Source organism: Talpa occidentalis, unplaced genomic scaffold, assembly GCF_014898055.3.
Source record: "Talpa occidentalis isolate TD23 unplaced genomic scaffold, MPIMG_talOcc4v2.1 talOcc4.18, whole genome shotgun sequence".
Classification (NCBI taxonomy): domain Eukaryota; kingdom Metazoa; phylum Chordata; class Mammalia; order Eulipotyphla; family Talpidae; genus Talpa; species Talpa occidentalis.
The window spans coordinates 18,005,297-18,031,793 of NW_023601851.1; the positions used below are offsets into that span (position 1 = coordinate 18,005,297).

The 26,497-nt window shown below is 51.1% G+C and overlaps 1 protein-coding gene and 1 pseudogene across 1 annotated transcript; both read right to left on the minus strand.

Moving 5' to 3' along the window:
- Positions 1-126: 126 nt before the first annotated feature.
- LOC119250802 (olfactory receptor 11L1-like) lies at positions 127-16,911 on the minus strand (annotated as a pseudogene).
- On the minus strand, positions 11,452-26,048 carry LOC119250746 (zinc finger protein 260-like). The gene is given in 5 exon segments (XM_054697724.1): positions 11,452-12,945; positions 12,947-13,279; positions 13,281-14,787; positions 24,929-25,073; positions 26,014-26,048. Coding segments are annotated over 3 exon segments (2,055 nt in total). The 5' UTR covers positions 14,675-14,787; positions 24,929-25,073; positions 26,014-26,048; the 3' UTR covers positions 11,452-12,617.
- Between the last annotated feature and the right edge of the window lie 449 nt (positions 26,049-26,497).

Consider the following 26,497-nt stretch of genomic DNA (forward strand, 5'->3'; position numbering starts at 1 on the left):
CGGGACCCCTCGAGGGTGGGTGGGGCCAGCGGGGCGGGCAGAGTTGCAGCGGGCAGCTGGCGCGGGAGGGCGGGCAGCTGCCCCACCTGCGGGCAGCCCGGGCCGCGCCCGGCCCCACTGAATGGCCTCACCTGAGCAAGAAGCTGCCCCTCGCTCTGAGGCCACAGACACGGACCCTCCTCGTCATCGCTTTCCTGACGGCCTCTTTAAAGTCTTTGTTCCTCAAACTGTAGATGACGGGGTTCAGCAGCAGGGTGACCACGGTGTGGAAGACAGACATGATCTTGTGGATCTCGGGGGACAGATGGGCATTGGGGCGCACGTGCATGGAGATCATCATCCCGTAGTAGATGGTGATCACGGACAGGTGGGAGTCGCACGTGGAGAAGGTCTTGGCGCGGCCGGAAGCGGAGGGGATCCTGAGGATGGCGGCCACGATGAAGATGTAGGACACGAGGGTGAGGAGGAAGCACACGCACAGACCAAGACGGACCGGGCAAAGATGACCATCCCAGTGAGGTAGACGCTGGAGCAAGAGAGCCACATCAGGGTGGGGGCAGGTCGCAGAAGAAGTGGTCGATCCGGTTGGGGCCACAGAAGTTCAGCCTGGAGATCATCAGGCAGGGCAGGGCCCCGGTGCCCACCCCGGACACCCAGGAGACGGCCACCAGCTTGGTGCAGGTCTTGGGGCACATCAGGAGGGGTAGTGCAGGGGGCTGCAGATGGCCAAGTAGCGGTCATAGGCCATCGTGGCCAGGAGGAAGAACTCGGTGGCCCCGAAGAACACAAAGAAGTAGAGCTGGGCCATGCAGGTGTGGAAGAGATGGCGTGGCCCGGGGCCAGCAGGCCGGCGAGCAGCGGCGGCACGACGGTGGAGATGTACCAGACCTCGAGGAAGGACAGGTGCTTTAGGAACGTGTACATGGGCGTGTGCAGCCGCCGGTCATGGCTCGCCACGGCAATGATGACGACGTTCCCCGCCACCATGAGCACGTAGATGAACAGAAAGATGGCAAACAGCAGGGACTGCCACTCAAGAAGTTTCTGGAACCCCAGCAGCTGAAACTCAGTGACAGCAGACACATTTGGGGGCTCCATCACCTGCGGAGGGGAAGAGACCTTGGAAAGCACTGCCGGCAAGGCATGAAATTCCTCAGTACTGTCTGGAACGTGAGACTGTCTTTGAGCACTCCTGTCTCCACGACAGCTTTCTGGAAGAACGTGCGCGGCTCCACCTGGCTTTTAGACCACTGTGGTTTCAACCAGATAGGCAAAAGGGGCTCAAGAGTTGGGGGCGGGCCTCAGCAAGCGCCACTCACCAGGCTCTCTGAGATCTAGAAGTTCCAGGTTCAACACCACGGGTAAGAAGGGGCTCACTGAGCCAAACTCAGGAAAAACAATGAATAGCTGGGCCTCCCTGGTGGTGCAAGGGTTAAGTCTCAGCACTGTGAAGCTGTCACCAGCCACTAAGGCATGAGTTCAATTCCCGGCCAGGGAGTGACCCACGGGGCGAGGCAGACCTCTCCTGTCTCCCCGCTGCTCCCCTCAGCAGTGTGTTTCAGCAGATCCGCCTGCTCTGCTCCCCACTCTGTCTCTGGTCTCTGGTAAATCCTCTCACCCACCCCCCCAACATTTGGCCTGTACCCCAGTTCTTGTATGCATAAATAAATAAACCTTTAAAAAAATTAATTGCTATGTTTTCCTGGAAAGGGCCTGAGCCCAGGCCCTTTCCTTCCACAGGTGACCCTCGTCTGGAAACAGGTCACACCTGGCCCGTCTCCCAGCCCCGGGAGACTGTGTTCTGCCCTCCGTGTTTACAGACACCTCCTCCGGGCACCTGAGCATCTGAGTGTGTCTGTGTGTGTCTGTGTGGCCAGGGCTGAGCCAGCCTGCATTTCCACCGGTACCTTCTCACCCAGGTGCACACCAGCTTAGTCATCGGACTTTGTGTCCAGTCAACAAGTCACCCCTCCCTTTTTTTCGAGGTCTAGCCTAGTTCTGGACAAAGCCAGCATCCGCCCGCCATCAGGGGCTTCCCTCATCAATGACTGAGCGTGATGTCAACTCTGTAATGCCCAGGCCCAGGGCTCCAGCCGCAGGCCCTTCCACCTCCCTCCCTCTCCCCTAGTGACTATTTCAGGCGCTTCTCCAAAACCTTCCAAGACTTTTTGTGTAGGAAAGTGATGAGGCTGAAGTACTCAGAGGCCCTCCTTCACCGCCCCCCTCTGTCTCCCCAGGAGCCCGATGGGCGGTGTATCACCCCGTCCACCCCCCTCTCCTGCAGAGGCTGCACCTGAGCCAGCTGTGGCTTTATTTAATCTCTTGCCCAAATTAACCAACACCCCTCTGGAAATGCCGCATCCCCCTAAGGAGCACCGCCCCTCCCACCCGACTGCTCCAGTCTCCCTGCACCCCAGGCACGCCCGTCCTTCCTCATGGGAAAGTGAACAGAGCAGCTGCCACAGCAGAGGCCTCTGCTAGGCTGGAAACCAAAGCGTAAAGCAGACACTTTGGCGAGGGGCTTGGGCGTGAGGCTGCAGAAAGCTGCCAGTTCAGGGCTCCGGAGCCATGGTCCCTGGAGCTCTGCAGTGAAAAAGGCCCCTGGCTCCACCTGCTGGCTACACCCAGGAGCTGGCCCTGCTGCGTGGTGTCTGCTCTCTGTGCCCAGGGCCGGCCTGCCCTGCTCCCTCCCAGCCGCTCCCCCTCCTCCTCAGAGGCACCAGAAATCTGGGTCTCTGTTCTGACCCCATCTCAGCTCCTGCGCACAGCACAGACCGCAGTCTCTGGCCTTCTCTGCTCACTACTGTTCCTGGGCCCTGCCCCGGGCAGGCTGACCCCAGGCCAGTCCAGGAGCCCAGGCTGAGGGGAAGCATGACCCCACAGGGCAGCGAGTGATGCAATTCACTTTGCAACATGGTCCTTTCCTGCCATTGCTCCCACTTTCGTGACATGAGCAGTGACCAGAAAAAGGCAGAATTTAAATGGCGAGACCACCAGGGCCTGGTTGACGGGGTCAGCATGGGCAACGTGGTTGGGTCACAGGGCATTTGGCCCCATTTCCGAGTCACCTAAAGTCCCCCACAAACGCAGTCAAGGACACAAGGGAAAAAGGATCTGCTGGGCCTAGCCCTTCGCGGCAAGACAGGGAGCTGGGGTGACAGGGTGGGGGGTTGGCGGGGGTGGGGGGTGACAGGGGTGGGGTGCGAGCAGGTGGCGGGTGACCTGCTCGGGGCTGACATCAAGTCCTGGCTATTCCAGGGACTGGATCACCTGATTTACAATGAGCTCAGTCAACAAGACCTGCCCACGGGCAGAACCTCCCAGGTGCCAGCCCCACATCTGATTTCACAGCTTCCCTGGAGCCTTTATGGAAATAAACATGCGGGTTTCCCTCCCTATTCAATCTCAGCCTCGTAGGCCAGCTAGAAAAAAACTTGTTTCCACTCAGAAGGCAATTTAGGACAACCTGAACCAATAAAGTCCCTGGCATGGCCTCTGCTCAAATTAATGGGAGACTTTAATTCTATCAGATGTGGTTTTGAACTGATAGTTACCAAAGCAACTAGCCAACAGGGAGCCAAGAGGGGAGCCAAGAGGGGACCCGGAGATCATTGTGAACCCGCAGTCTGATTTTGGGGCCTCTCCTGGTGGCGCAGACTCCTTGAGGCTGTCCGCGGCCTCTGCAGCGCCAGTTCGATCCCGGCCAGCCTACAAGGGTCTCACAAGGTGCGGCAGAACCCTCCTGTTGTGCCCGCTGCTCCCCTCATCAGCAGTGTATTTTGTCAGACTGCCAGTTTGATTCCCCGTTCTGGCTCTGGGGAATCCTCTCATCCTCCCGCACAACTGGCCTGTACCCCGGTTCTTGTATAAATAAATAATCTTTGAAAAAAAAAATAAAGTGAAGATTTGCACCCAGGAAGCCGCCTGATCCCCTTTCTTCCAAAAAAAAAGTTTGAATTTACCCTAGTGGAAAAGAAGCGTGAGCACAGAGGGACTTTGCCTCCCGCCCTTCGTGACCTAATCATGTGGAGGGTTCATCTCCTCATTTTTTATTTATACATACCAGAACTGGGGTACAGGCCAGAGGTGTGGGGGGTGAGAGGATTTACCAGAGAGAGTGGGGAGCAGCACAGGAGGATCTACTGAAACACTATTGAGGGGAGCAGCGGGGAGACAGGAGGGGTCTGCCGCGCCCTGTGGGCAGCTCCCTGGCCGGGACCAAACGCGTGCAGCAGAGGCTGCAGACAGCCTCATAGAGCTGTGTCTGACCCTTGCTCCCCAGGGAGGCCCTGTGGCCTCCTTCCTGAAGGTCCTCTCTGGAGAGTAGCGGCTGGGCGTCCCGGGTTAGAGCCTCATCACCTGCCCCCAGGGCACACGGTGGGGTGGAGAGACCGGCTCCCCTTCCTTCGGGCCGCCATTCAGACCCGGTTGGGGGCGGGGTGCTCTCCCGCCAGCCAGACCTGGGCGGGGAGGAGGCGACGGCCCTGGACTATGTCACCCCGCGGTCCCCAAACCCTGAGGCGCGTCCCTGAGATGAACACACGGGTGGGAAGCAGGACTGGCCCGGTGCACCCACCCCAGGTGCACCCACTTGCCACGACGCGCCGGGAGACCAGTCCGCGGAGGCGGGTCACGGAGGGTCACGCTCAGTAATGAGCCCCGACCCCCAGGGTCCTCCCAGCCCAGGAAGATGCCAGCCAAGCCCCCAGGTTCCCACCCGCAGCCCCCACACGGTCTCTGCACGCCACAATATCACATCACGGGTCTCCACCGCAGCGGTGCCTGTGGGAGCTGTAGCCACCTGAGCAGGGGCAGGAGAGAGGTCTGCTAGTGAAACCTCCCCACCTCACCCACAGTGTCCTTCCCCACCCCTCCTTTGGCTGCAGCCAGAGGACTCCACAGACAAGCAGGAGGACGGAATCAACACCTGAGGTGCCGAAGCTCCCAAATGATCACGTAGAGGCCCCCAGCCAGACAGGCACCCCCATGAGAGAGGGAGGGAGTTTAGAGGCTGAAGCACCCGGTGTTCCAGGTTCCACGTTATAGCACCTGGGGTCCTTTACTGTGAGCGATGCAAATGGTGTCTTGAATGACGACGACATCCTGGACACTACATGAAATAACTTTTCCTTTATCGGTGCACCCATCCCGTGCTGTCCTTCTAAGTATCATCTCCCAGGAACCAATCTGCCCAACATGTAAATTTTTCCCAAGCTGAGATGACTGCTCTCATAGAGAAAACTGCCAATAATTACTGTCATCAGAAACTTCTGGATGTTCTTATGAACCCGAAACTCCACTTGGCTCTAAACAACTCCGATTTCACTGTTAGAATCATTCTCCTTAAACAGGGAGAAATGGAAGCTCCTTGACCTATGACTCTGTTGACTGTCCAGTTTATGTTTCACAGCCTTCCTGAGGGGCCGGCTGACCTGGACACATTCTGCGGCACTGAGAGGCTTGAGGGGCTCTGCACACAGGGCCTGGGGGCAGCAAAATGCTGTTGCTTCCCTGGCCGCAGTCCGGTCCACAAGAGGGGCAGCTAACCTGGTCCGACTGTGCAGGGCTCAGCCGCTCCCCTCCTGCCCATGGGGCTCCAGCAACCATCCCTTCCTCAAGACGTTTGGCCAGATTGTTTTAAATTTATGCTTTTTTTTTTTAAAGATTTTTTATTCATTTCTTTATACAAGCACTGGGTACAGTCAGAATCGCGGGAGGGTGAGAGAATTCACCAGAGCCAGAGTGGGGAGCAGAGCAGGCAGAAGGACTGAAGTACACTGCTGAGGGGAGCAGCGGGCGGCAGGAGAGGTCTGCACGCCAAGTGGGACCTTCCTTTGGTGGCCGGGTAGCAGCCGGGGTTCGAACAGGCGCTGCAGAGGCTGCGGGCAGCTTCGCAACCCAGCGCTCAACTGCTGCACCACTGGGGAGGCCCCTTTTTATGCTTTTTCTTGATGCAGCAGATGCAGACCCTTTATGGAGCGGATATTCTGGGGGCTTTGCACTCCCCCCACCTCCTGTAACAACAGGACTTTTTAAATTCCCAATTTCGACGTCATGCCCCCCCAGAAGACAAAGGAGGTTAGTGACAGACACAGAACAACCCCCGCACGCACGCGTCTCTCCACACTCTGAGGACTGCCGCCCGCACGACCCCTGGGGACACCCCGTGTACAGTGGCTCCGGAGGAGCAGTGCCCCGGGAGAGTCGAGGGAGGACTGAGAACCTGGAGGAGGCGCCGCCAGCTCAGACCCAGGCGTGCGGGGAGGACGTGGCCAGCACGGGGTGACGCTCCGGAGGCGCCGAGACCTTCGCGACACAGGGAGGACACGCGGGTCATGGGGGAGCTCGGGGGGGGGGGGGAGACGGTCCCGCCGGGGACCCGGGACGGTCCTTCCCCCCGCGGAGCACCCCGCGACGGCACGAGCCCCCGCGGGCGACGGTGCCAGGGCTGCCTCTGCCCAGGCGGGTGCAGGTGCCCCTGCCCACCGCCACCCCTGGCTTCTCATCACCCCGTTTCCTCCGCGGGCCTCGCCAGCCGCTGTGGAGAGAATCCCCCGCGAGCGCCTTGAGGACATTCGTGCCCAATGGAGGAATCCACCCACCAAGGGCCGATCCCGGCACCACACGTTCTGGGCCGACTCGCCTCCACAGCCCGACTCCACCTGGCCCAGGAACCTCGCCACCCCCCGCCAAGTTCAGGACTCAGGCCCCTGAGGCAGCGGCTCCGGCTTCCCCGAGGTTTTCCCTGGAGGGCCGGGAGCAGTCGGAGCCAGCACAAGGCTCGCTCAGAGGGAAAACGTTCCCAGGCTACTCAGCAGTGACCACGGCAAGCGCCAGGGGCCTTTTCACAGACTTCACGTGCCCTTCACACTGTTTCCTCAGCTCACCCTGAAAGGCCGCCGAGTAGGGTGCGCAGAGTCACGGCTAGACGGCACCCCGAGCGGCGTCCACGTCCTCCACCCCAGCTCTCTGCAGGAGGACGGCCCCGATCACTCTCTCCTCAGGACTGAGAGAGTCCACACTTCACCTCACCTTGGCCGACATGTCGGTCACCGCAGCCAAGCCCAGGAAAGTCTCATGACACTAGCTGGAAACAACGCGGCCTCTCCCCGCCCGAGACTGCTTGATGCTCATCCCTGCTTGTGAGAAGGTGAGCAGCTCCTCCTGGCCTGCTCTTGGGATGTATTTTCTGTCTCTCAGGATGTTCCACATAATCTTGCACACATCCAAGTTTTCACAGATTTGTTTCATGAATCTACACATACTTATTACTAGTATTCTTCAAAATGATATCACAAGTCAGATTAATTTATAACTAAGGATTTGATAAGGTAACTCTAGCTCAATTATTTATTTGGCTTTCCAAAATACTCGTTTAACAAATAGTTAAGATTTATTTATTTATGCACACAAGAGCTGGGGTACAGGCCGTAGATGCTTGGGTTGAGAGGATTCACCAGAGACAGAGCAGGGAACAGAGCAGGCCAACTGACAAAATACACTGCTGAGGGGCGCAGCAGGCCAGTCAGGAGAGGTCTGAGGCACATGGCAGTCAGCTCCCTGGCCGGCTGGGATCCAACTTGTGCACAGTGGCTGGCAGTAGTTTGAGAGCACTGTGTTTAACCCCTGGGCCACCAGGGAGGCCCTTACCTTTAGTTTGAGATCAGAAGTGTGACTCCTTCATTTCCACCCACTTTTAATCAGGAAAGCTTTGGTTATTTGGGGTCTTATGTGTTTCCATATGAACCTCAGTAATCTTTGTTCTATTCCTCTGAAGAATGCCATCGGGATATTTATTGGGGTTGCAGTGATACTAGAAGGGGCTTCGGGTTGGATGGCCCTTTGGACAATGTTGATTCTTCCACCCCATGAGCTGGGTCTTTCTTTCCATTTCTCTACGCTTTCTATTATTTTTTTCTACAATGTTTGATAGTTTTCCTTGTAAAAGTCTTTCACTTCCTCTGTTAAATTTATTCCCAGTTATTTTTTTTTTTTGCATGTGCAATTGTAGGTGGCATGGCTTTATTAATTTCCTCTTCTAGTTCATTATTTGTACTTAGGAAGGCATATGTTTTTCAATGCAGAGTTTGGTGGCATTACATACACTCACTCTGTCGTATAACTCTTATTTCTGAAACCAGGGTGTCCCAAAGGCTTACATACACCCCCAAAACAGACCTGCGTTCTTTCTGCTCATTGCTTAACCCTTTGCACTCCGCTGTCCCCTCTCAGGGGACATTGGAATTCTAGCATATCACTCGGATGTCCCCTCTCAGGGGACATTGCAATTTATTAGTGATTATGGGGAACTGAGTTATTTCAACGCACCTTTTTGAGACATGCATGTTTCCCTAAAGTTTTATCTTGAAATGGCACAAGAAATTAAATCAAAATATCGTAAAATTACTAAGATATATACAAGAAATGTCAGCGGGTTTTGTGTCGGACGAGAATGTGAGATGCGTGCTCACGATGGTCCGAGCACTTCGCAACGCCACTTGAAAAGAGAGATAAGGGGAGTTTGTAGAAGAAAGGTCAGTTTTCAAACATAGTGTGCACTGTGTAGTGAGATATATAATTAAAAATAAACAAGTCTACATCTGGAGGAAAAGATTTTCAAAGCTGAGGTCATTTTGGTTTGAAGCTTCGAGCAGTGCACAATGATCTAACGAGGAGAAAATCGGAAAAGTGATTCTTTTCTTAGTGAATAAATTGTTTGGTGAAAGCTATTTTGGTAAATATCATCTTGTCAGCTAGTAATAACAATTAAAAATTTTCAACCCATGCATTTATTCATATTTTTATTAGAACAATGGCAAAGTGTCCAACCACGAATGAGTCTCATGACACAAGTAGTAGTAAAGATGAGCTCCACTAATCAGCCCGCAATGCATATCGGGGAGTGTTACAAAATTTATCATACTGTACAGAATTATAAACAATAAAATATTATTTTTTGGACATATACATTCCTCGATATCACCCAATTTATGTAAGTCCAATATCATTCTAATACGTTACTTGGTTCCAAAATTATAATAAATAATATGAGGGTCTGTAAATGCACGTTTCCGCCGCAAACTAGCATCGAATAGCTGGTAGCCAATGTCCAGAATGGTTCGGAGTGCAAAGGGTTAAAAGTCAAACTATTCTTTGTCTTCTAGCCTGGCAACATTACCAAGACGAACATGTTCTTCCCGAGCAGTTCTGCTTCTCCAGAGAAAGAGAACCTCGCAGCCCAAGACCGGCCATCCACCTCGGTCTTATGGGTACACTCCCTTTCATCCAGGGGATGAACTTAGGGGTGGGGGCGACCAAGGGAGATGGCACAGACCTGCAAGTAGCACACACCTCTTGTCCCCATATGCGAAGGATAAGCACCCCACACAAGAATGGACCCATAGCCTCCCTGCTCCATAATTCTCAGACCGTGAAGCTGTCCACAGCCACTGCAGCAAGAACTCCATCCCCAGCCAGGGAGCTGACCCACAGGACGCAGTACCTCTCCTGTCTCCCCGCGGCTCCCCTCAGCAGTGGATTTCAGTGGATGTGCCTGTTCTGCTCCCCACTCGTCTCTGGGGAGTCCTCCCCGCCCCGGTCCACTCCCTGCCCCTGGAGCTCAGGGTTCCTCAGGGTTCCTGTAGTGTCCTCACCGCTGGAGCGTGGACAGTGTCTCTGGGCTGTGCTGATCCTGCACGTCCTGACCCCGGGATGTGGCTGAGCTGGGCAAGGTCCCCACGGAGCACGGTGGAGGCCATTCCTGGGCCTCCGCCCACCCATCCACAGAAGCCTCACCCGCCACACCCCTGGACGCCCCAACACACCTCTAGGGGGAAGTGACACGAGTCCCCTGAACCCCTCACCTTCAGAGCAGAGAGTGACACTTGCTGCAACAGCCCACATGGGTCACGTCACAGCAACAGACACTTCCAGGGAACGTGGCACTAGCAGAGGAGCGTTGTCTTAGCAAACCCTGCAGGCCTCTTTGGACCAGGTCTGAGGTGAAGGCTGAGGGGCCCGATTCCATTTTTAATGGGCGCTCAAGGACACCTAGGAGCCTGCAGCATTGTGGAAAGCGGCCTGCGGCCTAGGGGTGAAAACCTCAGCAACCTCCCACAGCGTGTTGTGTAATATGGCCCGTGGCCCCGACACTCCAGGTGGAGTTTAAAGGGACCAATGTACCTCCCCTGAATCAGGGAAGATGCTCTCAGGGGACAGACACCCCGTCAGTCACCGACCTGGAAACACAGGATGGGGGCTCTGGCCATAGAGATGTTCCTGACGGAGGAAGCTGCGTAGAGGGCACGGACAGGGAGGAGCGGGCGCCCAAGTCCCAAATCCATGATCAGCGAAACAATCCCTGACCGACGGGCCCCGAGCCCAGCCCTGTGGAGAGGATGCCGAGTAGCCTACACAGGGCACAACTGCAAATCCACAGACCGAGGCTAGGTGTGGACATGCAGGCGAGTAACGGGGGCAAACTCAGCGGGCCTCGGAGCCTCAGGAGAGCCCTCAGGCCAAGCCCTTCAGCAAGAGACACGCCATAGAGACCCCCACGACCAGCACCCGCTCCCTGCCCGCCACAGCCATGGGAGCCCCTGCTTCTCGGCCCCAGCAGCCACCCCTCGGGACCATTCTGGTCAGGGAGCTTTCTTGTCCTTACTCCTGTGAGTAAATCTCTGGCTCTTGTGGAACTCTGGGCTCCACCTGGAAGTACTTTCGTACCAAAGACAAGAAATGAGGAAGAGCACACCCGAGGCCTCAGACTCCGGGCCTGCCGCACAAACTCTCCGCTCGACATCACCACGGAGCCAAAGAAACACACCAGAAGGTGCCCGGGGCCCCTGAGGGGGGAGTGGTAGCGAGAGTTACATCAAGGACATCCTCAGCCACCACCTAATACACCGACCACTCACCCCAAGGTATGAACTGACTCAGACAAAGACCACATTCAGGGCACGGCCAGCAACGGTGGAAGGGATTATGTTCTGAACAAAGAGTGAAGGAAAAAGACCTGGATTACATCATCACCTCCAGGAGGAATACAGGGGAATGAAGAAAGGATCAGGGGAAAAAGACAAAACTCGCAGGGAGATGACAGAGCTGAGACGCCAGCAGGGGATGGGGCAGAACAGGGGCCAGGAGGGGAGGAGTAGCACCAGGGCCTGGGGTGACGGGTCTCAGGGGCGGTGCAGACAGGACATTTGCAAGAATTATACAGAAGGGGAGCAATCCAATATTGCACAAAGATGAACAACAATTTAATAAAAAAAATTAACAGGCAAGAATCCTTTCCTTTAAAAAAAATTCAGGGGCCTCTGTTGGCGCAGGGGTGAAGTCTCAGCACTATGAAGCTGTTCTCAGTACTGCAGACACGAGTTCAATCCCTGGCCAGGGAGGTGACCCACGGGCACAGCAGACCTCTCATGTGTCCCCACTGGCCCCCTCAGCAGTGGATTTCAGTAGATCCGCCTGTTGTGCACCCCACTCTCTCTGTGGAGAATCCTCTCACCCCCTCATACTTCCGGCTTGCACCCCAGATCTTGTATGCAGAATTAATCTTCCAACAAAATTACCTTATTTTGTAGAACTGGGGTGTAGACCAGAGGTTCGGGGGTGAGAAGATTCAACAGATACTGAGTGTGGTGACAAACAGGCAGAACCACTGAAATACATGGCTAACGGGAGCAGCGTGTGACACAGGAGAGGCATGTTGCGGCCATATGTGGGGCGGCTCCCTAGCTAGGGCTGAAATCCTGGCCAGAGCAGGTAATAGCGCTGAGACTTAAACCCCGAGGCCACCAGGGAGGCCCCGAAAGACCTTCATCATGAAAGGTAGGTAAAGACAGCCGCAGACCTCAACCTATAGCCAAGAGCACACAGTTCAACATTTCCTTCTAGAGGAGGACATTTTGGTGGTGAGCAATTCCAGCATCGGGGGGCACCACAAAGACTTAGAGTACTGGACAGAACGTGACGACTAAGTTAGAAAACCCAGAGAGACCACTTACCCACGCAACATGCAGTGTGCCATGTAGACAGACAGCTGCTGTGGACAGGCATAGCATCGCCCAGGAACTTAAGAGGATACTAGAAGCAACGGCAACAGGAACAACGACATCATCACTGCATGAACTTGGGAGAACAGAGTGAACCAGGTAACTCCAAGCAATTAAGATTGAAACTATGTCAGTTCCCATTGATCTCAGCTGCATGATGTGGTTTGAGCTCCTAACTTTGAATATTTTTAAAAGATTTTTATTTATTCAAGCATACAAGAACCAGGGTACAGGCCAGATGTGTGAAAGGGTGAGAAGATGCACCAGAGACAGAGCGGGGAACAGAACAGGCAGACTGACCGAAATACAATGCTGAAATACACGCAGCGGGCCAGACAGGAGAGGTCTGCCGCACCATGGGGTTGCTCCTGGCCAGCCAGGGAATCAAACTCCCACCGCAAAGGCCATGGACAGCTTCACAGCACTGCACTCAACCACCTGCACCACCAGGGTAGGCCTGCCTGTCCACTCTTGACATTCATAGCATTTCCTTCCAGTGTGGAGTTTGTCATGCCTAGTGAGGGCTGACTTCCTGAAAAGTTTTCCCACTCTTCACAATCATAGGGATTTTGTCCAGTGACATCTCTGATGTCCAGTGAGAGCTTGCTTACTGGAAAAAGTTTTCCCACGCTCTTGACACTCATAAGGCTTCTCTCCACTGTGACTTCTCTGATGTTTACTGAGGGATGATTTCTGGCGGAAAGCCTTCCCACATTCTTGACACTCATAGGATTTCTCTCCACTATGAATTCTCTGATGTGTAATGAGGTGTGGCTTACTAGAAAAAGCTTTCCCACACCCTTCACAATCATAGGGTTTCTCTCCAGTGTGAATTCTCTGATGTTTACTGAGGGATGATTTCCAGATGAAAGTCTTCCTACACTTGACATTCATAAGGCTTCTCTTCAGTGTGAATTCTCTGATGCTCACTGAGGTAACACTTACTGGAAAAAGCTTTCCCACACCCTTCACATTCATAGGGTTTCTCTCCAGTGTGAATTCTCTGATGTCTAATAAGGTGTGCCTTACTAGAAAAAGCTTTCCCACACCCTTCACAATCATAGAGTTTCTCTCCAGTGTGAATTCTCTGATGGAGACTGAGGGATGACTTCCTAGAAAAAGCTTTCCCACACTCTTCACAATAATAGGGTTTCTCTCCAGTGTGAATTCTCTCATGTTTATTGAGGTTTGATTTCAAGAGAAAAGTCTTCCTACACTCGACATTCATAAGGCTTCTCTTCAGTGTGAATTCTCTGATGTTTACTGAGGGATGATTTCCAGGGGAAAGTCTTCCTACACTCTTGACATTCATAAGGCTTCTCTCCACTGTGAATTGTCTGATGCTCACTGAGGTAATATTTACTGGAAAAAGCTTTACCACACCCTTCACATTCATAGGGTTTCTCTCCAGTGTGAATTCTCTGATGTCTAATAAGGTGTGCCTTACTAGAAAAAGCTTTCCCACACCCTTCACAATCATAGAGTTTCTCTCCAGTGTGAATTCTCTGATGGAGACTGAGGGATGATTTCCAGAGGAAAGTCTTCCTACACTCTTGACATTCGTAAGGCTTCTCTCCAGTGTGAATTCTCTGATGCTCAGTAAGGTGAGACTTCCTGGAAAAAGCTTTCCCACACCCTTCACATTCATAGCATTTCTCTCCAGTGTGAGTCCTCTCATGTAGAACAAGAACTGACTTACAGGAGAACACTTTCCTGCACGCCTGACATTCATAGGGTTTCTCCCTTGTATGAGTTCTCTGATGGACACTAAAAGCAGGTTTCCACCTGAAAGTTTTCTTACACACCTGACACGGGTAGCACTTCACTCCCGTTTGAGACTGTGGATGTAAAGTGAGGGCAGTCTTCCATGAGTAAGTTTTCACATAACCGTTAGAGCCAAACAACTTCACTGCAGTGAGATTTCTCTGGTATCCCCTCTGTAAGGAAATCTCAGCGGTGCCCCCACACTCATCAGGTTGATCGTCTGCTTGTGTTTTCTGATGTTCAGTCAGAACAGAGGTTTTAGAGGCCGCTTCACCATATCTCTTATATCCCAAATTATTCTTTCCTAACTGGGTACTCTCACGCGGATAGGTGTGAAATGTTTTTCTGAGACTGGCCCCACTTTCACAACATTTCTGCTGCTTATGTTCAAGATACCTAGGAGGATTCAAATGAACTGGAGTCATCTCCGCAGCTCTCCCCTTTTCATTACAACTGCAGGGAGTCTGTCTTCCTTGGGTTCTGTCTCGGACAACGAAAGGCACCTCATCACGGGTGTCCCTGCACTCATTGCATTTACGGACAATCCCTTCCAGAAGGGCTCCTCTAGGTGTAAATACTATTTCTTCACTCACGACTTTTCCTTGTTCACAAAATTCAAAAGGCTGTTGAAAGTTCTGAATCACCTGGTGACTAAGGTGCTCAGGATACTTGATGGGTTCCCTCATTCTACTAAAAACCTCCTCGTTCTCTCTAGCATGCCCTTCATGAGGCTCACCAGGGATCATCATGGTCCTATGTATAGTAAAGTCCTCAGGCATCATCGCTGAATTGTTTTCATTTTTGATACTATGGTTCAAACAATGAATTGAGTGCAAATTGCTTTTTTCCATTAAGTCAGTTCTCTCGTTGGATGGTATTTTGCTGCTGGTGGTAAGAACTTGCCACACATGTCTGCCCTGATTTGCAGGGCTGTCCTGAGTCAGGTGATCCACAGTATGGACATCTAAAGTGAGATAAAAATGACCATGTCTCTAAAAAGGAATCATTTTGAGTGAATACTACCAAGCAGCACAAAAGTTCCTATATTACAAAATAATTCACAGGTATTGATTTTCTGATTCATGCTTTTTGCCCATAGTAAATTATGGGGAGAATAGATTTTTTTGGTATTTTTTACTTTAGCATAGGAGATCTGGGGTGTAGGCCAGAGGTGCAGGAGTGGGGGTGCTGTAGGGGAGCGTGCTGTAGGGGAGTGTGTTGACCAGAACAGGCGGACTGACTGAAATACACTGTTGAGGGGAGCGGCAGGTGAGACTGGAGAGATTTGCTGTGCCAAAGTCGGTGAACTCCTTCACTGTGGATCAAACTCAGGCCATAATAGTGAGAGCTAAGAGACTTAATCCCTAGGCCTCCAGGGAGGCCCCAATTAACAGATTTTCTAATGCCAAACCAGGATAACAAAGCAGTAAATCTAATTTCACAATGGTTTTATAAAATCATAAATATTTGTTAAATATAGTCTTTTAACTAGAGTTGTCGATTTCAACAAGAAGCATTTCACCCAACATAGATCCTACACACTTTCTTTCTTAGACTGACCCTGTGCAACTCTTGAGGGTACTTTCTGAATAACCAAGCCCTGCAGAGGCCATGGCTTTCCCAGAAACCTGTGGACTGAGAGACCCAGTCATTGCCCAGGCACTTTAAGCAAGAGGCCTGCTGAGACACAAGGACTCTGCTTCTCCATTTCCTTAGTTCTTCTTTCGACTCTGGCCCTGGCCACGGTCACCTGCAGAGATTCTCAGAGGCATGTGCTTCCCTCCATGGAAGAGACCAGTCAGTTCATATTTAAATATCATATCACATTAAGGCTCAGAATCCTAATACATGCAGCAAACTCCGCCTCATCATTGTGTCCCACGTTCCTGCTAAGTGATAGGAAAAAAGTTCTGCATCCATCCTGTGCTATCAGCATTAAAGTCTTTTCTCACATCCTTCTGAGATCAACACCCTGGTGGTCTCAACGCACTCCCTGGAACCTGTGTTTCTGCTTTGTTCATAGCAGCTCCAGTTTCTATGTTGTGTGTGACTCTCAGCTACATCACACTGTCGTAGATTCCTTTACTTTCCTCCCAACGATTCCCACGAGAAGGTGGGAATTGCACAGGTCACACTGCTCCTCAAGGTATGAGCCCCCAACCTGAAACTCTTGGTGCCATGGCTTTAGAAACCACCACCTCAGGTTCCCCCTCCCATGTCACAGAACATCCCTTCCAACGCTGAACAATTCTGGGTCCTCCTCAGCCTCACAATTACTATGAGGGCGGTCACAAGGCTTGCCCTGAAACACTACTCATGTTCTAAATAACTCTCCAGTCAACGCCTCTCTATCCCTTTTGAGTTAGTCACCTGCTCAGTGACATCTCCAATAGCAATACATAGCCTCTATCCCAGACTGCAGAGGGAACTATAGATATGACATGTCAGTGCAACCCATTCACCTCACCTGAGCTCTGAAAGAAAATAATTAATCTCTATAATGATGCGTATGGAGCACACACAAAAACAACATCCTCCACTTTGTTTAACTCATGCTGGTCAAAGATCCTCTGTGGCTTTACCTCTCTATTAATAAATGTATTTATTACATATTCTTTCCTCACAGAGTGTATAACTTCAGAATGTAAAGATCATTTCTGTGAGTACTGTTGCTCTCCCCTCTCAGAAAATTTACCACTGGCTAAACTTCCCATAAACATACAGAAAGAATAAAAAAAAAAATTCCTCAACAGGAACCTAAAGAAAACAGTCTATGAGAATACACTAAGAGAGAGAATAGAGATATGTGATTACTGCAGAATCATCCCCATGTATCAGGGACTGCATACTGGTTTAAGAACATAGACAACCATTTTTAAAAGAGCAGGACGAAATTCACAAGAGAGTAATATTTGGAAACTGAATAAAGAATCAGTTTGATATATGCAGACACACTCTCCAAGATTGGACACTGAAAAAGCACCTCAGTGTGGCCAATATCACTGGCCACACTCCCAGCCTCCTCTCAGCCCCCCGGCCTGGCAAGCACTGACTGACCTGAGAGGTCCTGGTTTGGGGGATCGTCCACAGTCCACGGCTGTAATCCCTGCTCCGACCTGATGCTCTCCTCAGGATCGGTAACACAGTGCCCTGTGATGAGAAACAGTGTTGGTCTTCGATCAAGTTCAACTTCAGTCTTTGAAAACTAACAAATGCAGTGTGAAGAGCTGTGCAAAAGAGGCCAATCTGAATCTTTCCAAACGAAAACCGAAACACCCACAATGTACACTGCCTGCCATGTTCAACCTCACCAACACTCAGTTTCATAAGCAAGTGCACACTTATCAGTGCAGAAGACAGCATTGCACTAGAGTGTTACACTGGAGCTTCCTCACCTAGGGACACCAGGTGATTGCAGGTCTCCAGCATCACATCCCGGTACAGGGTCCTCTGAGCTTCACTCAGGTACCGCCACTCCTGCCACGTGAAGTTCACAGCCACATCTTCAAATGACACCGTCCCTTCTGAGGGAACATTTCTCATCTCAGGGCCGGCAGCCTGGGTCAGACAGAGCAAGTGCAAACACATCTTATTTTGTGGGTCTTCGGTCCTGTATAGAATTCGCAGTTGAAAGAGCCTCGCCTCTACATTCACCCCTTTGGTCCTACAAGTAGAACTATAGCTTACCTTATATATTTGGAAGTGTCTATGATTCTAAGAATAAAAGGATGAATAAAATTGGCTCCTTGAGGAGCTGATAGCCTGGCTGGCAGGTGTAACAGACTCACACCCGGAATCATGTGCTAAAGGAGCTTCATAACAAATGAAAAGCATGTGCAACTTTGTGCCAATATTTTACTCCCGTGACCTCAAAGCCTGCTATCTCCAACTCACAGTAAACAAAAACTGAACCCGAAACCAGGATGTTCAAGCAATGAGGTGGGAAAAAGCAAAGGTAAGAGATGTTCAACTACAAGCAAGTATAAACCAGAGATGCACTATGGGGGGTGGAGAGATTAGGGTTAAAATAAGGGGGTGGGATGTATGGGGACTATAACCAAGATGAAAAATGCATAACTTGTGCAGAAATAAAAAATGATGTAAAATATATATAAAATAAAATTTTAAGAAAAGATGTTCAGCTGACAGAGTCAGAAGAAGACAGATCAGGTCATCACTTCTAAAATGGAAGGACAAAGGGGAGGAGAACTTGGTAATAACTTGGTGGCTGAGGTACGAGGAATGTTTTCCTAATATGCTGTCTGCATGACGGGCTGGTAGACACTGGAATTCCACACGCAACTGGACATGTGTCTGGTAGATCAGGAAGTCTAAGGTGAAAACAGAAATTTGGGAATCAGGTCCTCCCTGGTGGCACAAGAGTTTAAGTCTCAGCACTATGAAGCTATCGGCAGTTGCTGCAGCAAGAATTCAATCCCCAACCAGGGAGCTATCCACAAGGCGCAGCAGACCTCTCCTGTCTCCCCGCTGCTCCCCTCAGCAGTGTATTTCAGTCAGTCTGCCTGTTCTGTTCCCCGCTCTGTCTCTGGTGAATCCTCTCACCCCCTGCACCTGTGGCCTACACCCGAGCGTTTATATGCATACATAAAATAAATATTAAAGAAAAGAAAGAATATGGGAATCTCCAGGATATTATTGATAGTTTTCATCACCGTAGGGGAGAACACGTTGACCAGAACAAAAGGTATTGAAAGAAGAAAAACAACTAGAAGAGACAAATATTTCGAGAAAGAAAAAAATAGATCATAGCAATGAAAGAGTTTTGAAAAATAAGATACACGGTATAAGAAAACAAACATCTTATGAAATCCGTAAATTTATTCCATCATTTCCTTTCCTGTGTAGTAAATCCTGTGCACCTCCACATACATATAGAATAGGAACCCATTAAAATAAATTTCCATTTGTATTAGCTAAAAAAGGATTCAGAGGATTTTTCCTCAACACAAATCAAGTCCTTGACAGCCACAGGCGACATCAACATTCCCAGTGAGAGAAGGACTAACAAAGACGCTCAGTGTCCCCTATTCACAATGGGTTTGGGTGACGCTACGTAACAACAACAACAACAAAAGACAACATACATAAAAATGGTCATAACTAGTTATAATTCATTCTTGGAAAACTAATGAAAGCCAAAGTAAAGCGACTCTGGAAAGGAAAACCCAGTGATCAGACTATAACACACACCCGTGTTCACACACACAGGAGCTCCTGTACGCTGCCAGTGAAATGACAAAACAGTAAGCAATGCATGTAGCGGAACCAAGGGCAGAGACTCGCTGGAATAAAGAAACCTGGAGGGTTAAACAATGAATAAAACAAATGCAAAGACACAACAGCATCCAGGACACGATGAGCCTGCTGCACTGACAGCAACTCTTGCAAGGTAACCCGGCACATCCCAGTTCTAGGAAAACAAAAATGCATTTATTTACAGGCTCATTGATTAAAACACTAATACGAGAAATAAAACAACAGCAAAGAAAGAGAAGGTGGATGGCTCATGTCTGCGCACAGAAACTCACGGGGACCTCCCAGCAGGAGTGGGCTCAGGATGCCATAAAAGGACCATATGATGAAATGGGACAATACAATCCCCTCACGCTTTCGACCCTGTTCAAAATGGAAATGTGCAGCAATGAGTAAAGGACTGGAATACACAGCTCTGCAAATCACATACCCAAGCGGGTCCTAAAACATGAAAGTTCTCAATACGATCAGTCACGAAGGAAAAATGAATCAGAAGTACAAGAGATGAGATTTTACGTCCGCTGGGATCGCAATGATTTAAAAAGAAAGAAAAGAACAAGTACTGGCAAAAATTGGACCTGGCTCCCTTGCGCACTGTTGGGGCAAACATAAATGATGCAGCCAGGAGGGAAGACAGGAAGGTGATTCTTGGGAAAAGGGAACTCAGAATGACAGGAGGACCCACCCCCACCCCGGGGTGTTCACCAATAGCAGGGACAGCAGGAACGGGCAGAGACGTTTGCTCACCTACTGTCACTGCACCACCAGTCATTACAGCCCAAAGCAAAATCAACCCAAGCCCCAGGTGATGGATTAATGGATAAATAAGACTGGAAAATACACATAAGATATTATTAATGAGCCTCACAATGGAACTAAACAATGACACACACTACAATATGAATGCACTCCTGTACGATACCTATGAAATGACAAAACAGTTAACAATGCAATAAAATAAGAGATTCACCAAGAAAACAAGGTGTAATAAGACTCCATTCATACAGGTCTGAGTTGTCAAACTCTTGAAAACAGAAAGTAAATGGTGGACACAGGGGCTGAGGGACAGAGCAGTTGGGAGCAAGAGTTTAATGAGTACAGTATTTTATTACTGGGAAATGAAAAAATCTGGAAGGTGGTGATGGCTGTATAACACTGGTAGCCAGAGAGCTACCCACATGGTGTGGCAGACCTCTCCTGACTCTCCCACTGCTCCCCTCAGCAGAGTATTTCAATAGATTTGCCTGTTCTGCTCCCCACTCTGTCTCTGGTGAATCCTCCCCCCTCCCACACCTCTGGCCCATACCTCAGTTTTTGCATAAATAAATTCATCTTTTAAAATATGAATGAATGAATGAATGAATGAATGGAGGGCCACGTTTTCTAGGAAAAGGAGAAAAAGAAGCAACAGTCATGCTGGGCAGAAGAGCAGCCACTGCTGCTCCCCACAGTGCAAAGTTTTATAAAATGAAACACTTGCATGGTCACAGGTGACAGAAGAGCTGGTAAAATTAGGTTGCAAAATATATTCATTCTATCAATATTCTATAAACATCTATCAAAATTAAAAAAATCTACCATTAACCGTAACTTCAGCAAGAATCATATGTATGACAAATGCAAACACACCTACTATACTCCAGACTTGATGACAGAAACCTGAAGCTCTTTATTAAAAACTACATTGAGCATCACTGACATAAACTCCCAACAACCAAAGGTCAAATGATGAACATCTGCGCTACCTGGTTTTACTCAGCGAGTGTCTGTGTCATGACCCTTGTTCAAACGTGTCCCACTGACCCCTGAGTACTTTCTCCCCCTGAACTCTGAGGTGTCACCACACCCTGGCCAGTCGGAGGCAGAAAGGGAGCAACCTCATCACTGAGAAAACACATCCATCAGGTTTGGCCAAGAATGAGAACTGTAATGTGAAAGAAAGTGAACACACACACTCACACGCATGCACGCATGCACGGCGGTGCTGTTGTTAGCAACCATTAAGATATCAGGTAATACTGAAGAGTAACCTGCATTGGGTGAGACTAAACTCTGGAACAGAGTAATCCCTTTCTGGTGGCGGGAGACCTGGGCTGAGAAGGATCTAATTCCACACGGGAGGGCACAACACAGGACGAGGTTTGCATGTTGCATGAGCAGCAGGTGCCATCGGGACGGCTACAGGCGCAGTCAGGTGGGAGCCGAGCCTGTGGTACTAGGCCTGGGCAGGAGGCCCACGCGCAAGTGTAACTGGCAGAAGTGGCAAAACACAGTTGACTGACTCACTCAGGAGAAGTGCAGACTGAAGACGGGAGACCAGATCGGAACACAGGGACTAGCTACATTCAGAAGCACAAGATACTCAAGCATTCAGGGACACAGAAAAGAAATCATCAGAGAGACCATGACAGAAGCAAACACAAAGAAATTTGCATCTTCCAAAACACTGGAGATGGAGGAAAACTCACCAACACATACGACGAGGTCAGCATTGCCCTGATACCCTCCAAAAAAAGACAGCATAAAAGGGAAAAATAGACCAACACCACCAAAGAACAGAGAAGCGAAAATCCTCAACAAATTCCAACCGAGTTAATACAGCAACATGGAGTCTCCCTGGTGAAGCAAGGAGTTAAGGCAAAGCACTATGAAGCTATCCACAGCCCCTGCAGCATGAGTTCGATCCCCAGTCAGGGAACTCACCCACACGGCACACCTGACCTCTCCTGTCTCCTTGCTGTTCCCCTTAGTAGTGTATTTCACCAGATCTGCCTGTTTTGTTCCCCACTCTGTCTCTGGTCAATCCTCTCACTCACCACATGTCTGGCCTGTACCCCAGCTCTTATATAGATAAATAAATCAATCTATAAAATTCCAAATGGGTTAAATATTTGGTGATGTACTTGACAGAAAATATAGGGACACACTAAGGACAGTTGCCCCAAAGTGCACTAGGGAACACAACCCCAACACCCAGGGAAACAAAAGCAAAAATCAACAAGTGGGACACCACTAAACCTAAAAGCTTTCATACCTTAAAAGAAACCAGCCCAAAAACTGAAAGGCAGTCTACAGAACAGAAAAAGAATCTGCATGCCACACATGTGACAAGGGGTTCATTCCAAAATTTATAACATCCCCAAACAATGCGAGAAACCAACTGATGACTCAATTAAAAATGGACAAAGGGGGGCCTCCCTGGTGACACAAGGGGTTGGGACGCAGCCTATGAAGCTCTCCAAAGCCTCTGCAGCACGAGTTTGATCCCTGGCCGGCAGGGAGCAACCCGCATGGCGCAGCAGACCTCTCCTGACTCCCCACTGCTCCCCTCAGCAGTGTGTTTCAGTAAGTCTGCCTGTTCTGCTCCCCACTCTGTCTCTGGCGAATCCTCTCACCCTCTGCACCTCTCGCCTGTACCCCATTCTTGTATGCATAAATGAATAAATCTTAATTAAAAAATGGACAAAGGAACTACATACACTCTTCTCTAGAGAGGGAATTCTGACATCCTACAGACAATAGGAATGTTCACCTTAACTTATTTTAAGAGAAATGTAAATTAAAAGCACACTTAGATGCCACCTCACCCCTTGAGAAGGCCCAAATGAAAATGAATGGATTTATACAAAACGGGGGTGAGGGGTGAGAATTTTATGGGGACTACAACAAAGATGTAAATGATTACACTGTGCAAAAATGAAAATGATGTAAAATTATGTAAAATAGTATTTAAAAAAGTGAAACACTAAAAAAAAAAAAAACAAATATGGAATGAACAACGCTGGAGAGGGCACAGAGAAAAGGGAGCTCTCACCCACGGCTGGTGGCCATGACATTCGGAACAGACCCTGTGGATGAGGGTGCAGAGGTTTCTTAAGGAAATAAAAACGGAAATTCCATATCATCTGCAATACTTCTACACATTATCCTCACGGGAAAACTCAAACACAAAAAGATTTATCCCATCCATGAGCAGAGCAGCTGTGTTTCCAACTGCCCAGTCATGGCCCAATCTACATCCCTTTAGCAGAGGCAGGGCAGGAAGTGTGGAGCACACGCAGGGGAGCACTGCAGGGCTGTGAGGAAGGAGCAAAGGGCCACACTGAGGATAAAATGGGTGGGCAAGGAGGTGATATTGTTTTTTTCTTTTTTAAAAAATATTTATTTATTTATGCATACAGGAGCTGGGGTACAGGCCAGAGGTGCAGGGGAGGAAGGTGAGAGGATTCACCAGAGACAGAGCAGGGAACAGAACAGGCAGATAGACCGAAATACACTGCCGAGGGACACAGCAGGCCAGTCAGGTCTGCTGCGTCATGTGGGTAGCTCCCTGGCTGGCCGGGGGATGGAACTTGTGCTGCAGAGACTACAGACAGCCCCATCGGTTGCATCTCAAACCCTTGTGCCACCAGGGAGGCCCCGGGAGGTGCTATTCTTGAGTGAAATAAGCCAAAAAGTAAAGACACATATGAGATGGCTTCACTCATCTGTGGAAAATAAATACCCAAAAAACATTTACAGCCAAAATACTTGAATAAAACTTGAACAGGGTCATTTGAAGGTAAAGATGACCACCAGAGGGAACAGGGAAATGGGTGGAGAAGTTAGGGAGGGAGGAAGACGGGGGACGGGCCAGAGTGGTTTGCTAGAGGGGGAAACTAGGGGTAGGGCAAGACCCATTAGGATTGTAGGAAAAAACTGGCAACTATTTCAGCAGAAGGCTTTTAGTGCTACACATGTCAATGACAGATCGAGGAGGGAAAATAAGTAAAAGAATAAGAAAAAAAGTATAAGAAGCTTTAAAACAATTAAAAAAAATGAAATTTCCCAAAGGTCACACATGGTGTTCTCAAACATGGCAGGAACTTTTGGAGAGTGTAACTGGACTGGAGAGCAACTTAGGGTGTAGTGAGTGTCACTAGAAATGCATTCAGTCCACACCAAGGAGAAATGCGCAGGAGCAGTGGAAACAACGGCCAGAAAAAAGGACTCTGAAGAGTCTACTGGGCACCTTCGGTTTGCAGGCCACCTGAGAGAAAGGCAGGGGCAGGTATGTAAGGATCCCCCATTGGACTCAACGGCACACATGCCAAGACTGATGCCTGCATGAAAGTCTCCGAGAGTTGTGTAGGACACAGTATATGATTTTAGCTACTGCACAGAAACCTTAAAAATTCAGTTGGGGCCTCCTGGGGGGCCCAAGGGTTTGAGCGTTGGGTTGTGAAGCTGCCCGCAGCCTCTGCAGCGCCAGTTGGATCACCAGCGAGGGTCCCACATGGCGCGCAGACCTCTCCTGCCACCGGCTGCTCCCCTCAGCAGTGTACTTCGGTCCTTCTGCCTGCTCTGCTCCCCGCTCTGGCTCTGGTGAATTCTCTCACCCTCCTGTGCTTCTGACTGTACCCAGTGCATGTATAAATAAATAAACAAATCTTGAAAAAAAAATCAGTTGTCCTTTTTAAAAGACATGTGGCTCCTTCACCCCCATTCTGCACTCAGGTCCTCAGGCCCCATCCTCCCCCTCCTCCCTCACCCCGCACCGGACCAGCGCAGAGCTGGGAAGTGTTTCTGTCCAGCGGGGTGAAGAGCCACAGTCCACACCTTCAGCGTCATCAACCGCGACCCAGGTACAGACTCTGACTCTGCGCTGCGTGAGCACCAGGGCAGAGCCCCATCTTTACACATGCTGGACATGTGAAGTGCCTGGATCTACGCCACAACTTTCTCTGGTGAGGAATGTGTCCCTGGAGAAAACTATGTTTCTAATTTACGTGTCCGTTGAGATACTCCCATATAGTCAATGCACCGCGAGCTAAAGCAAACACAGCACTCACCAGAGATTGGTCCATTGTCGCTGCTCTCACAGAGGCGCGAGGGCTCTGGAGGCGGCGCTGGGAGGGGCGATGGGGTCCAGCACAGAGGACGGAGGCAGCTGCACGGGGTCCTGGAGTCTCCTGTCCAGAGCCCGCCACACGCTGCCTGGAGACACCAGAGAGTCACTGCGGGTGACGGCCGTGTGACACTTCTAGCAGGGGCAGGAGAGGCCCCGCGAGTCCATGAGCGGCAGAACGTGGGTTCACGGTTCACCATAACTTAACAAAAGGTGACACTTCCCACTGCCTGATCAACAGTCACGCCAAGAACAACCGTCTCAAAGCTGATGAGTCACTTCAGAGTGTGGACACGATTTCCAACGAGACGACGCCCCGAACGCACTGTTCTGCCAGGACACCCGGCAGTGGCTCCGCGCCGCTTCCCGCCCTCCTCTCCGTGGACACCCAACAGGGACACAGTCCCCCTGGGTGCGCACCTCCAGGAGGAGGCCTAATGCAGAAGCCAGCAGGACGCCGCCTGGGGGCGGGAATGCGAAAGGAGCCTGGAAATTCAGACAACAAGCCTCTAACGCAGCAGGACCCCCCCCCCCCCCAAACCCAGTTTCCCCCGGGACCTCCCCGCCCCCACAGGGGCTGCCTCCATCCTGGCAACCTGAGCAACGTCACCCGCCCACCTTGGGTCCATGAATCTGGCCCCGGGCGCAATACAACCCCCCCAGAAACGCAGCCTGGCTCTCCTCTCCCTCACCGCCCGACTTTCGGGGGCCAGAGGAGTCAGCGCGCATGCGCACAGGCGGACCCGCGCTTCCCCAGGGCCCCCGCCTTGGGGACCCCGTCCCCCGCCCCGGGAAGACCCCGGGCAGCGTCCGGGGTCAGGGCCGGGCGGCCGCGCCGGGGACACCCCGGAAAGGCCGGGACGTTCTCCCCAACGGCCCTGCCCCGCCCCCACGCGCGCTCCGGGGGAATCGGCTCCAAAGCGCCCGACTCCACGCGGCCGGGGCCCCCGCTCGCCCGCGCCCCCGCTCCCCAACCCCCGGCGTCTCCGCTCACCCGAGCCCGGCCTCCCGGGACAAACCCGCGCTCACCTCGGGGCGCCCCAGCGCTCGCGGAGGCGCCAGAACGTTCGGAACGGATGGGGGGGGGGGGCGCGCCTGCGCAGATCGCGGAAGCCCCGCCCAGAAACCTCCGCGGGAACCACGGGGCTGGAGACTACATTTCCCACAACCCCTTGCGCAGCCCGTCGGGCCGTCGTCGGGGTGGGGTTGCGGCCTGGAAGTGGGAGGAGTGGAGGTTGAGGAGAACCAGCAGGTGGGCGAGGCCCGTGAAAACTGCAGGGCCCATAATGGGTTCAGGGCTCTGAGGGAAGAGAGCTCAACAGGGCCGCCCTGGGGCTGAAGGGGTTAAGCACCGCGCTGACTGAAAAGCTATCTGCCCCCTCCACAGCAGGGAGCCTCCCACAGGGCATGGCAGACCTCTCCCTTCTTGCCCACTGCTCCCCTCAGTAGTGTATTTCAGTCAGTCGGCCTGTTCTATGCCCCACTCTGTCTCTGGTGAATCCTCTCTCTCTCT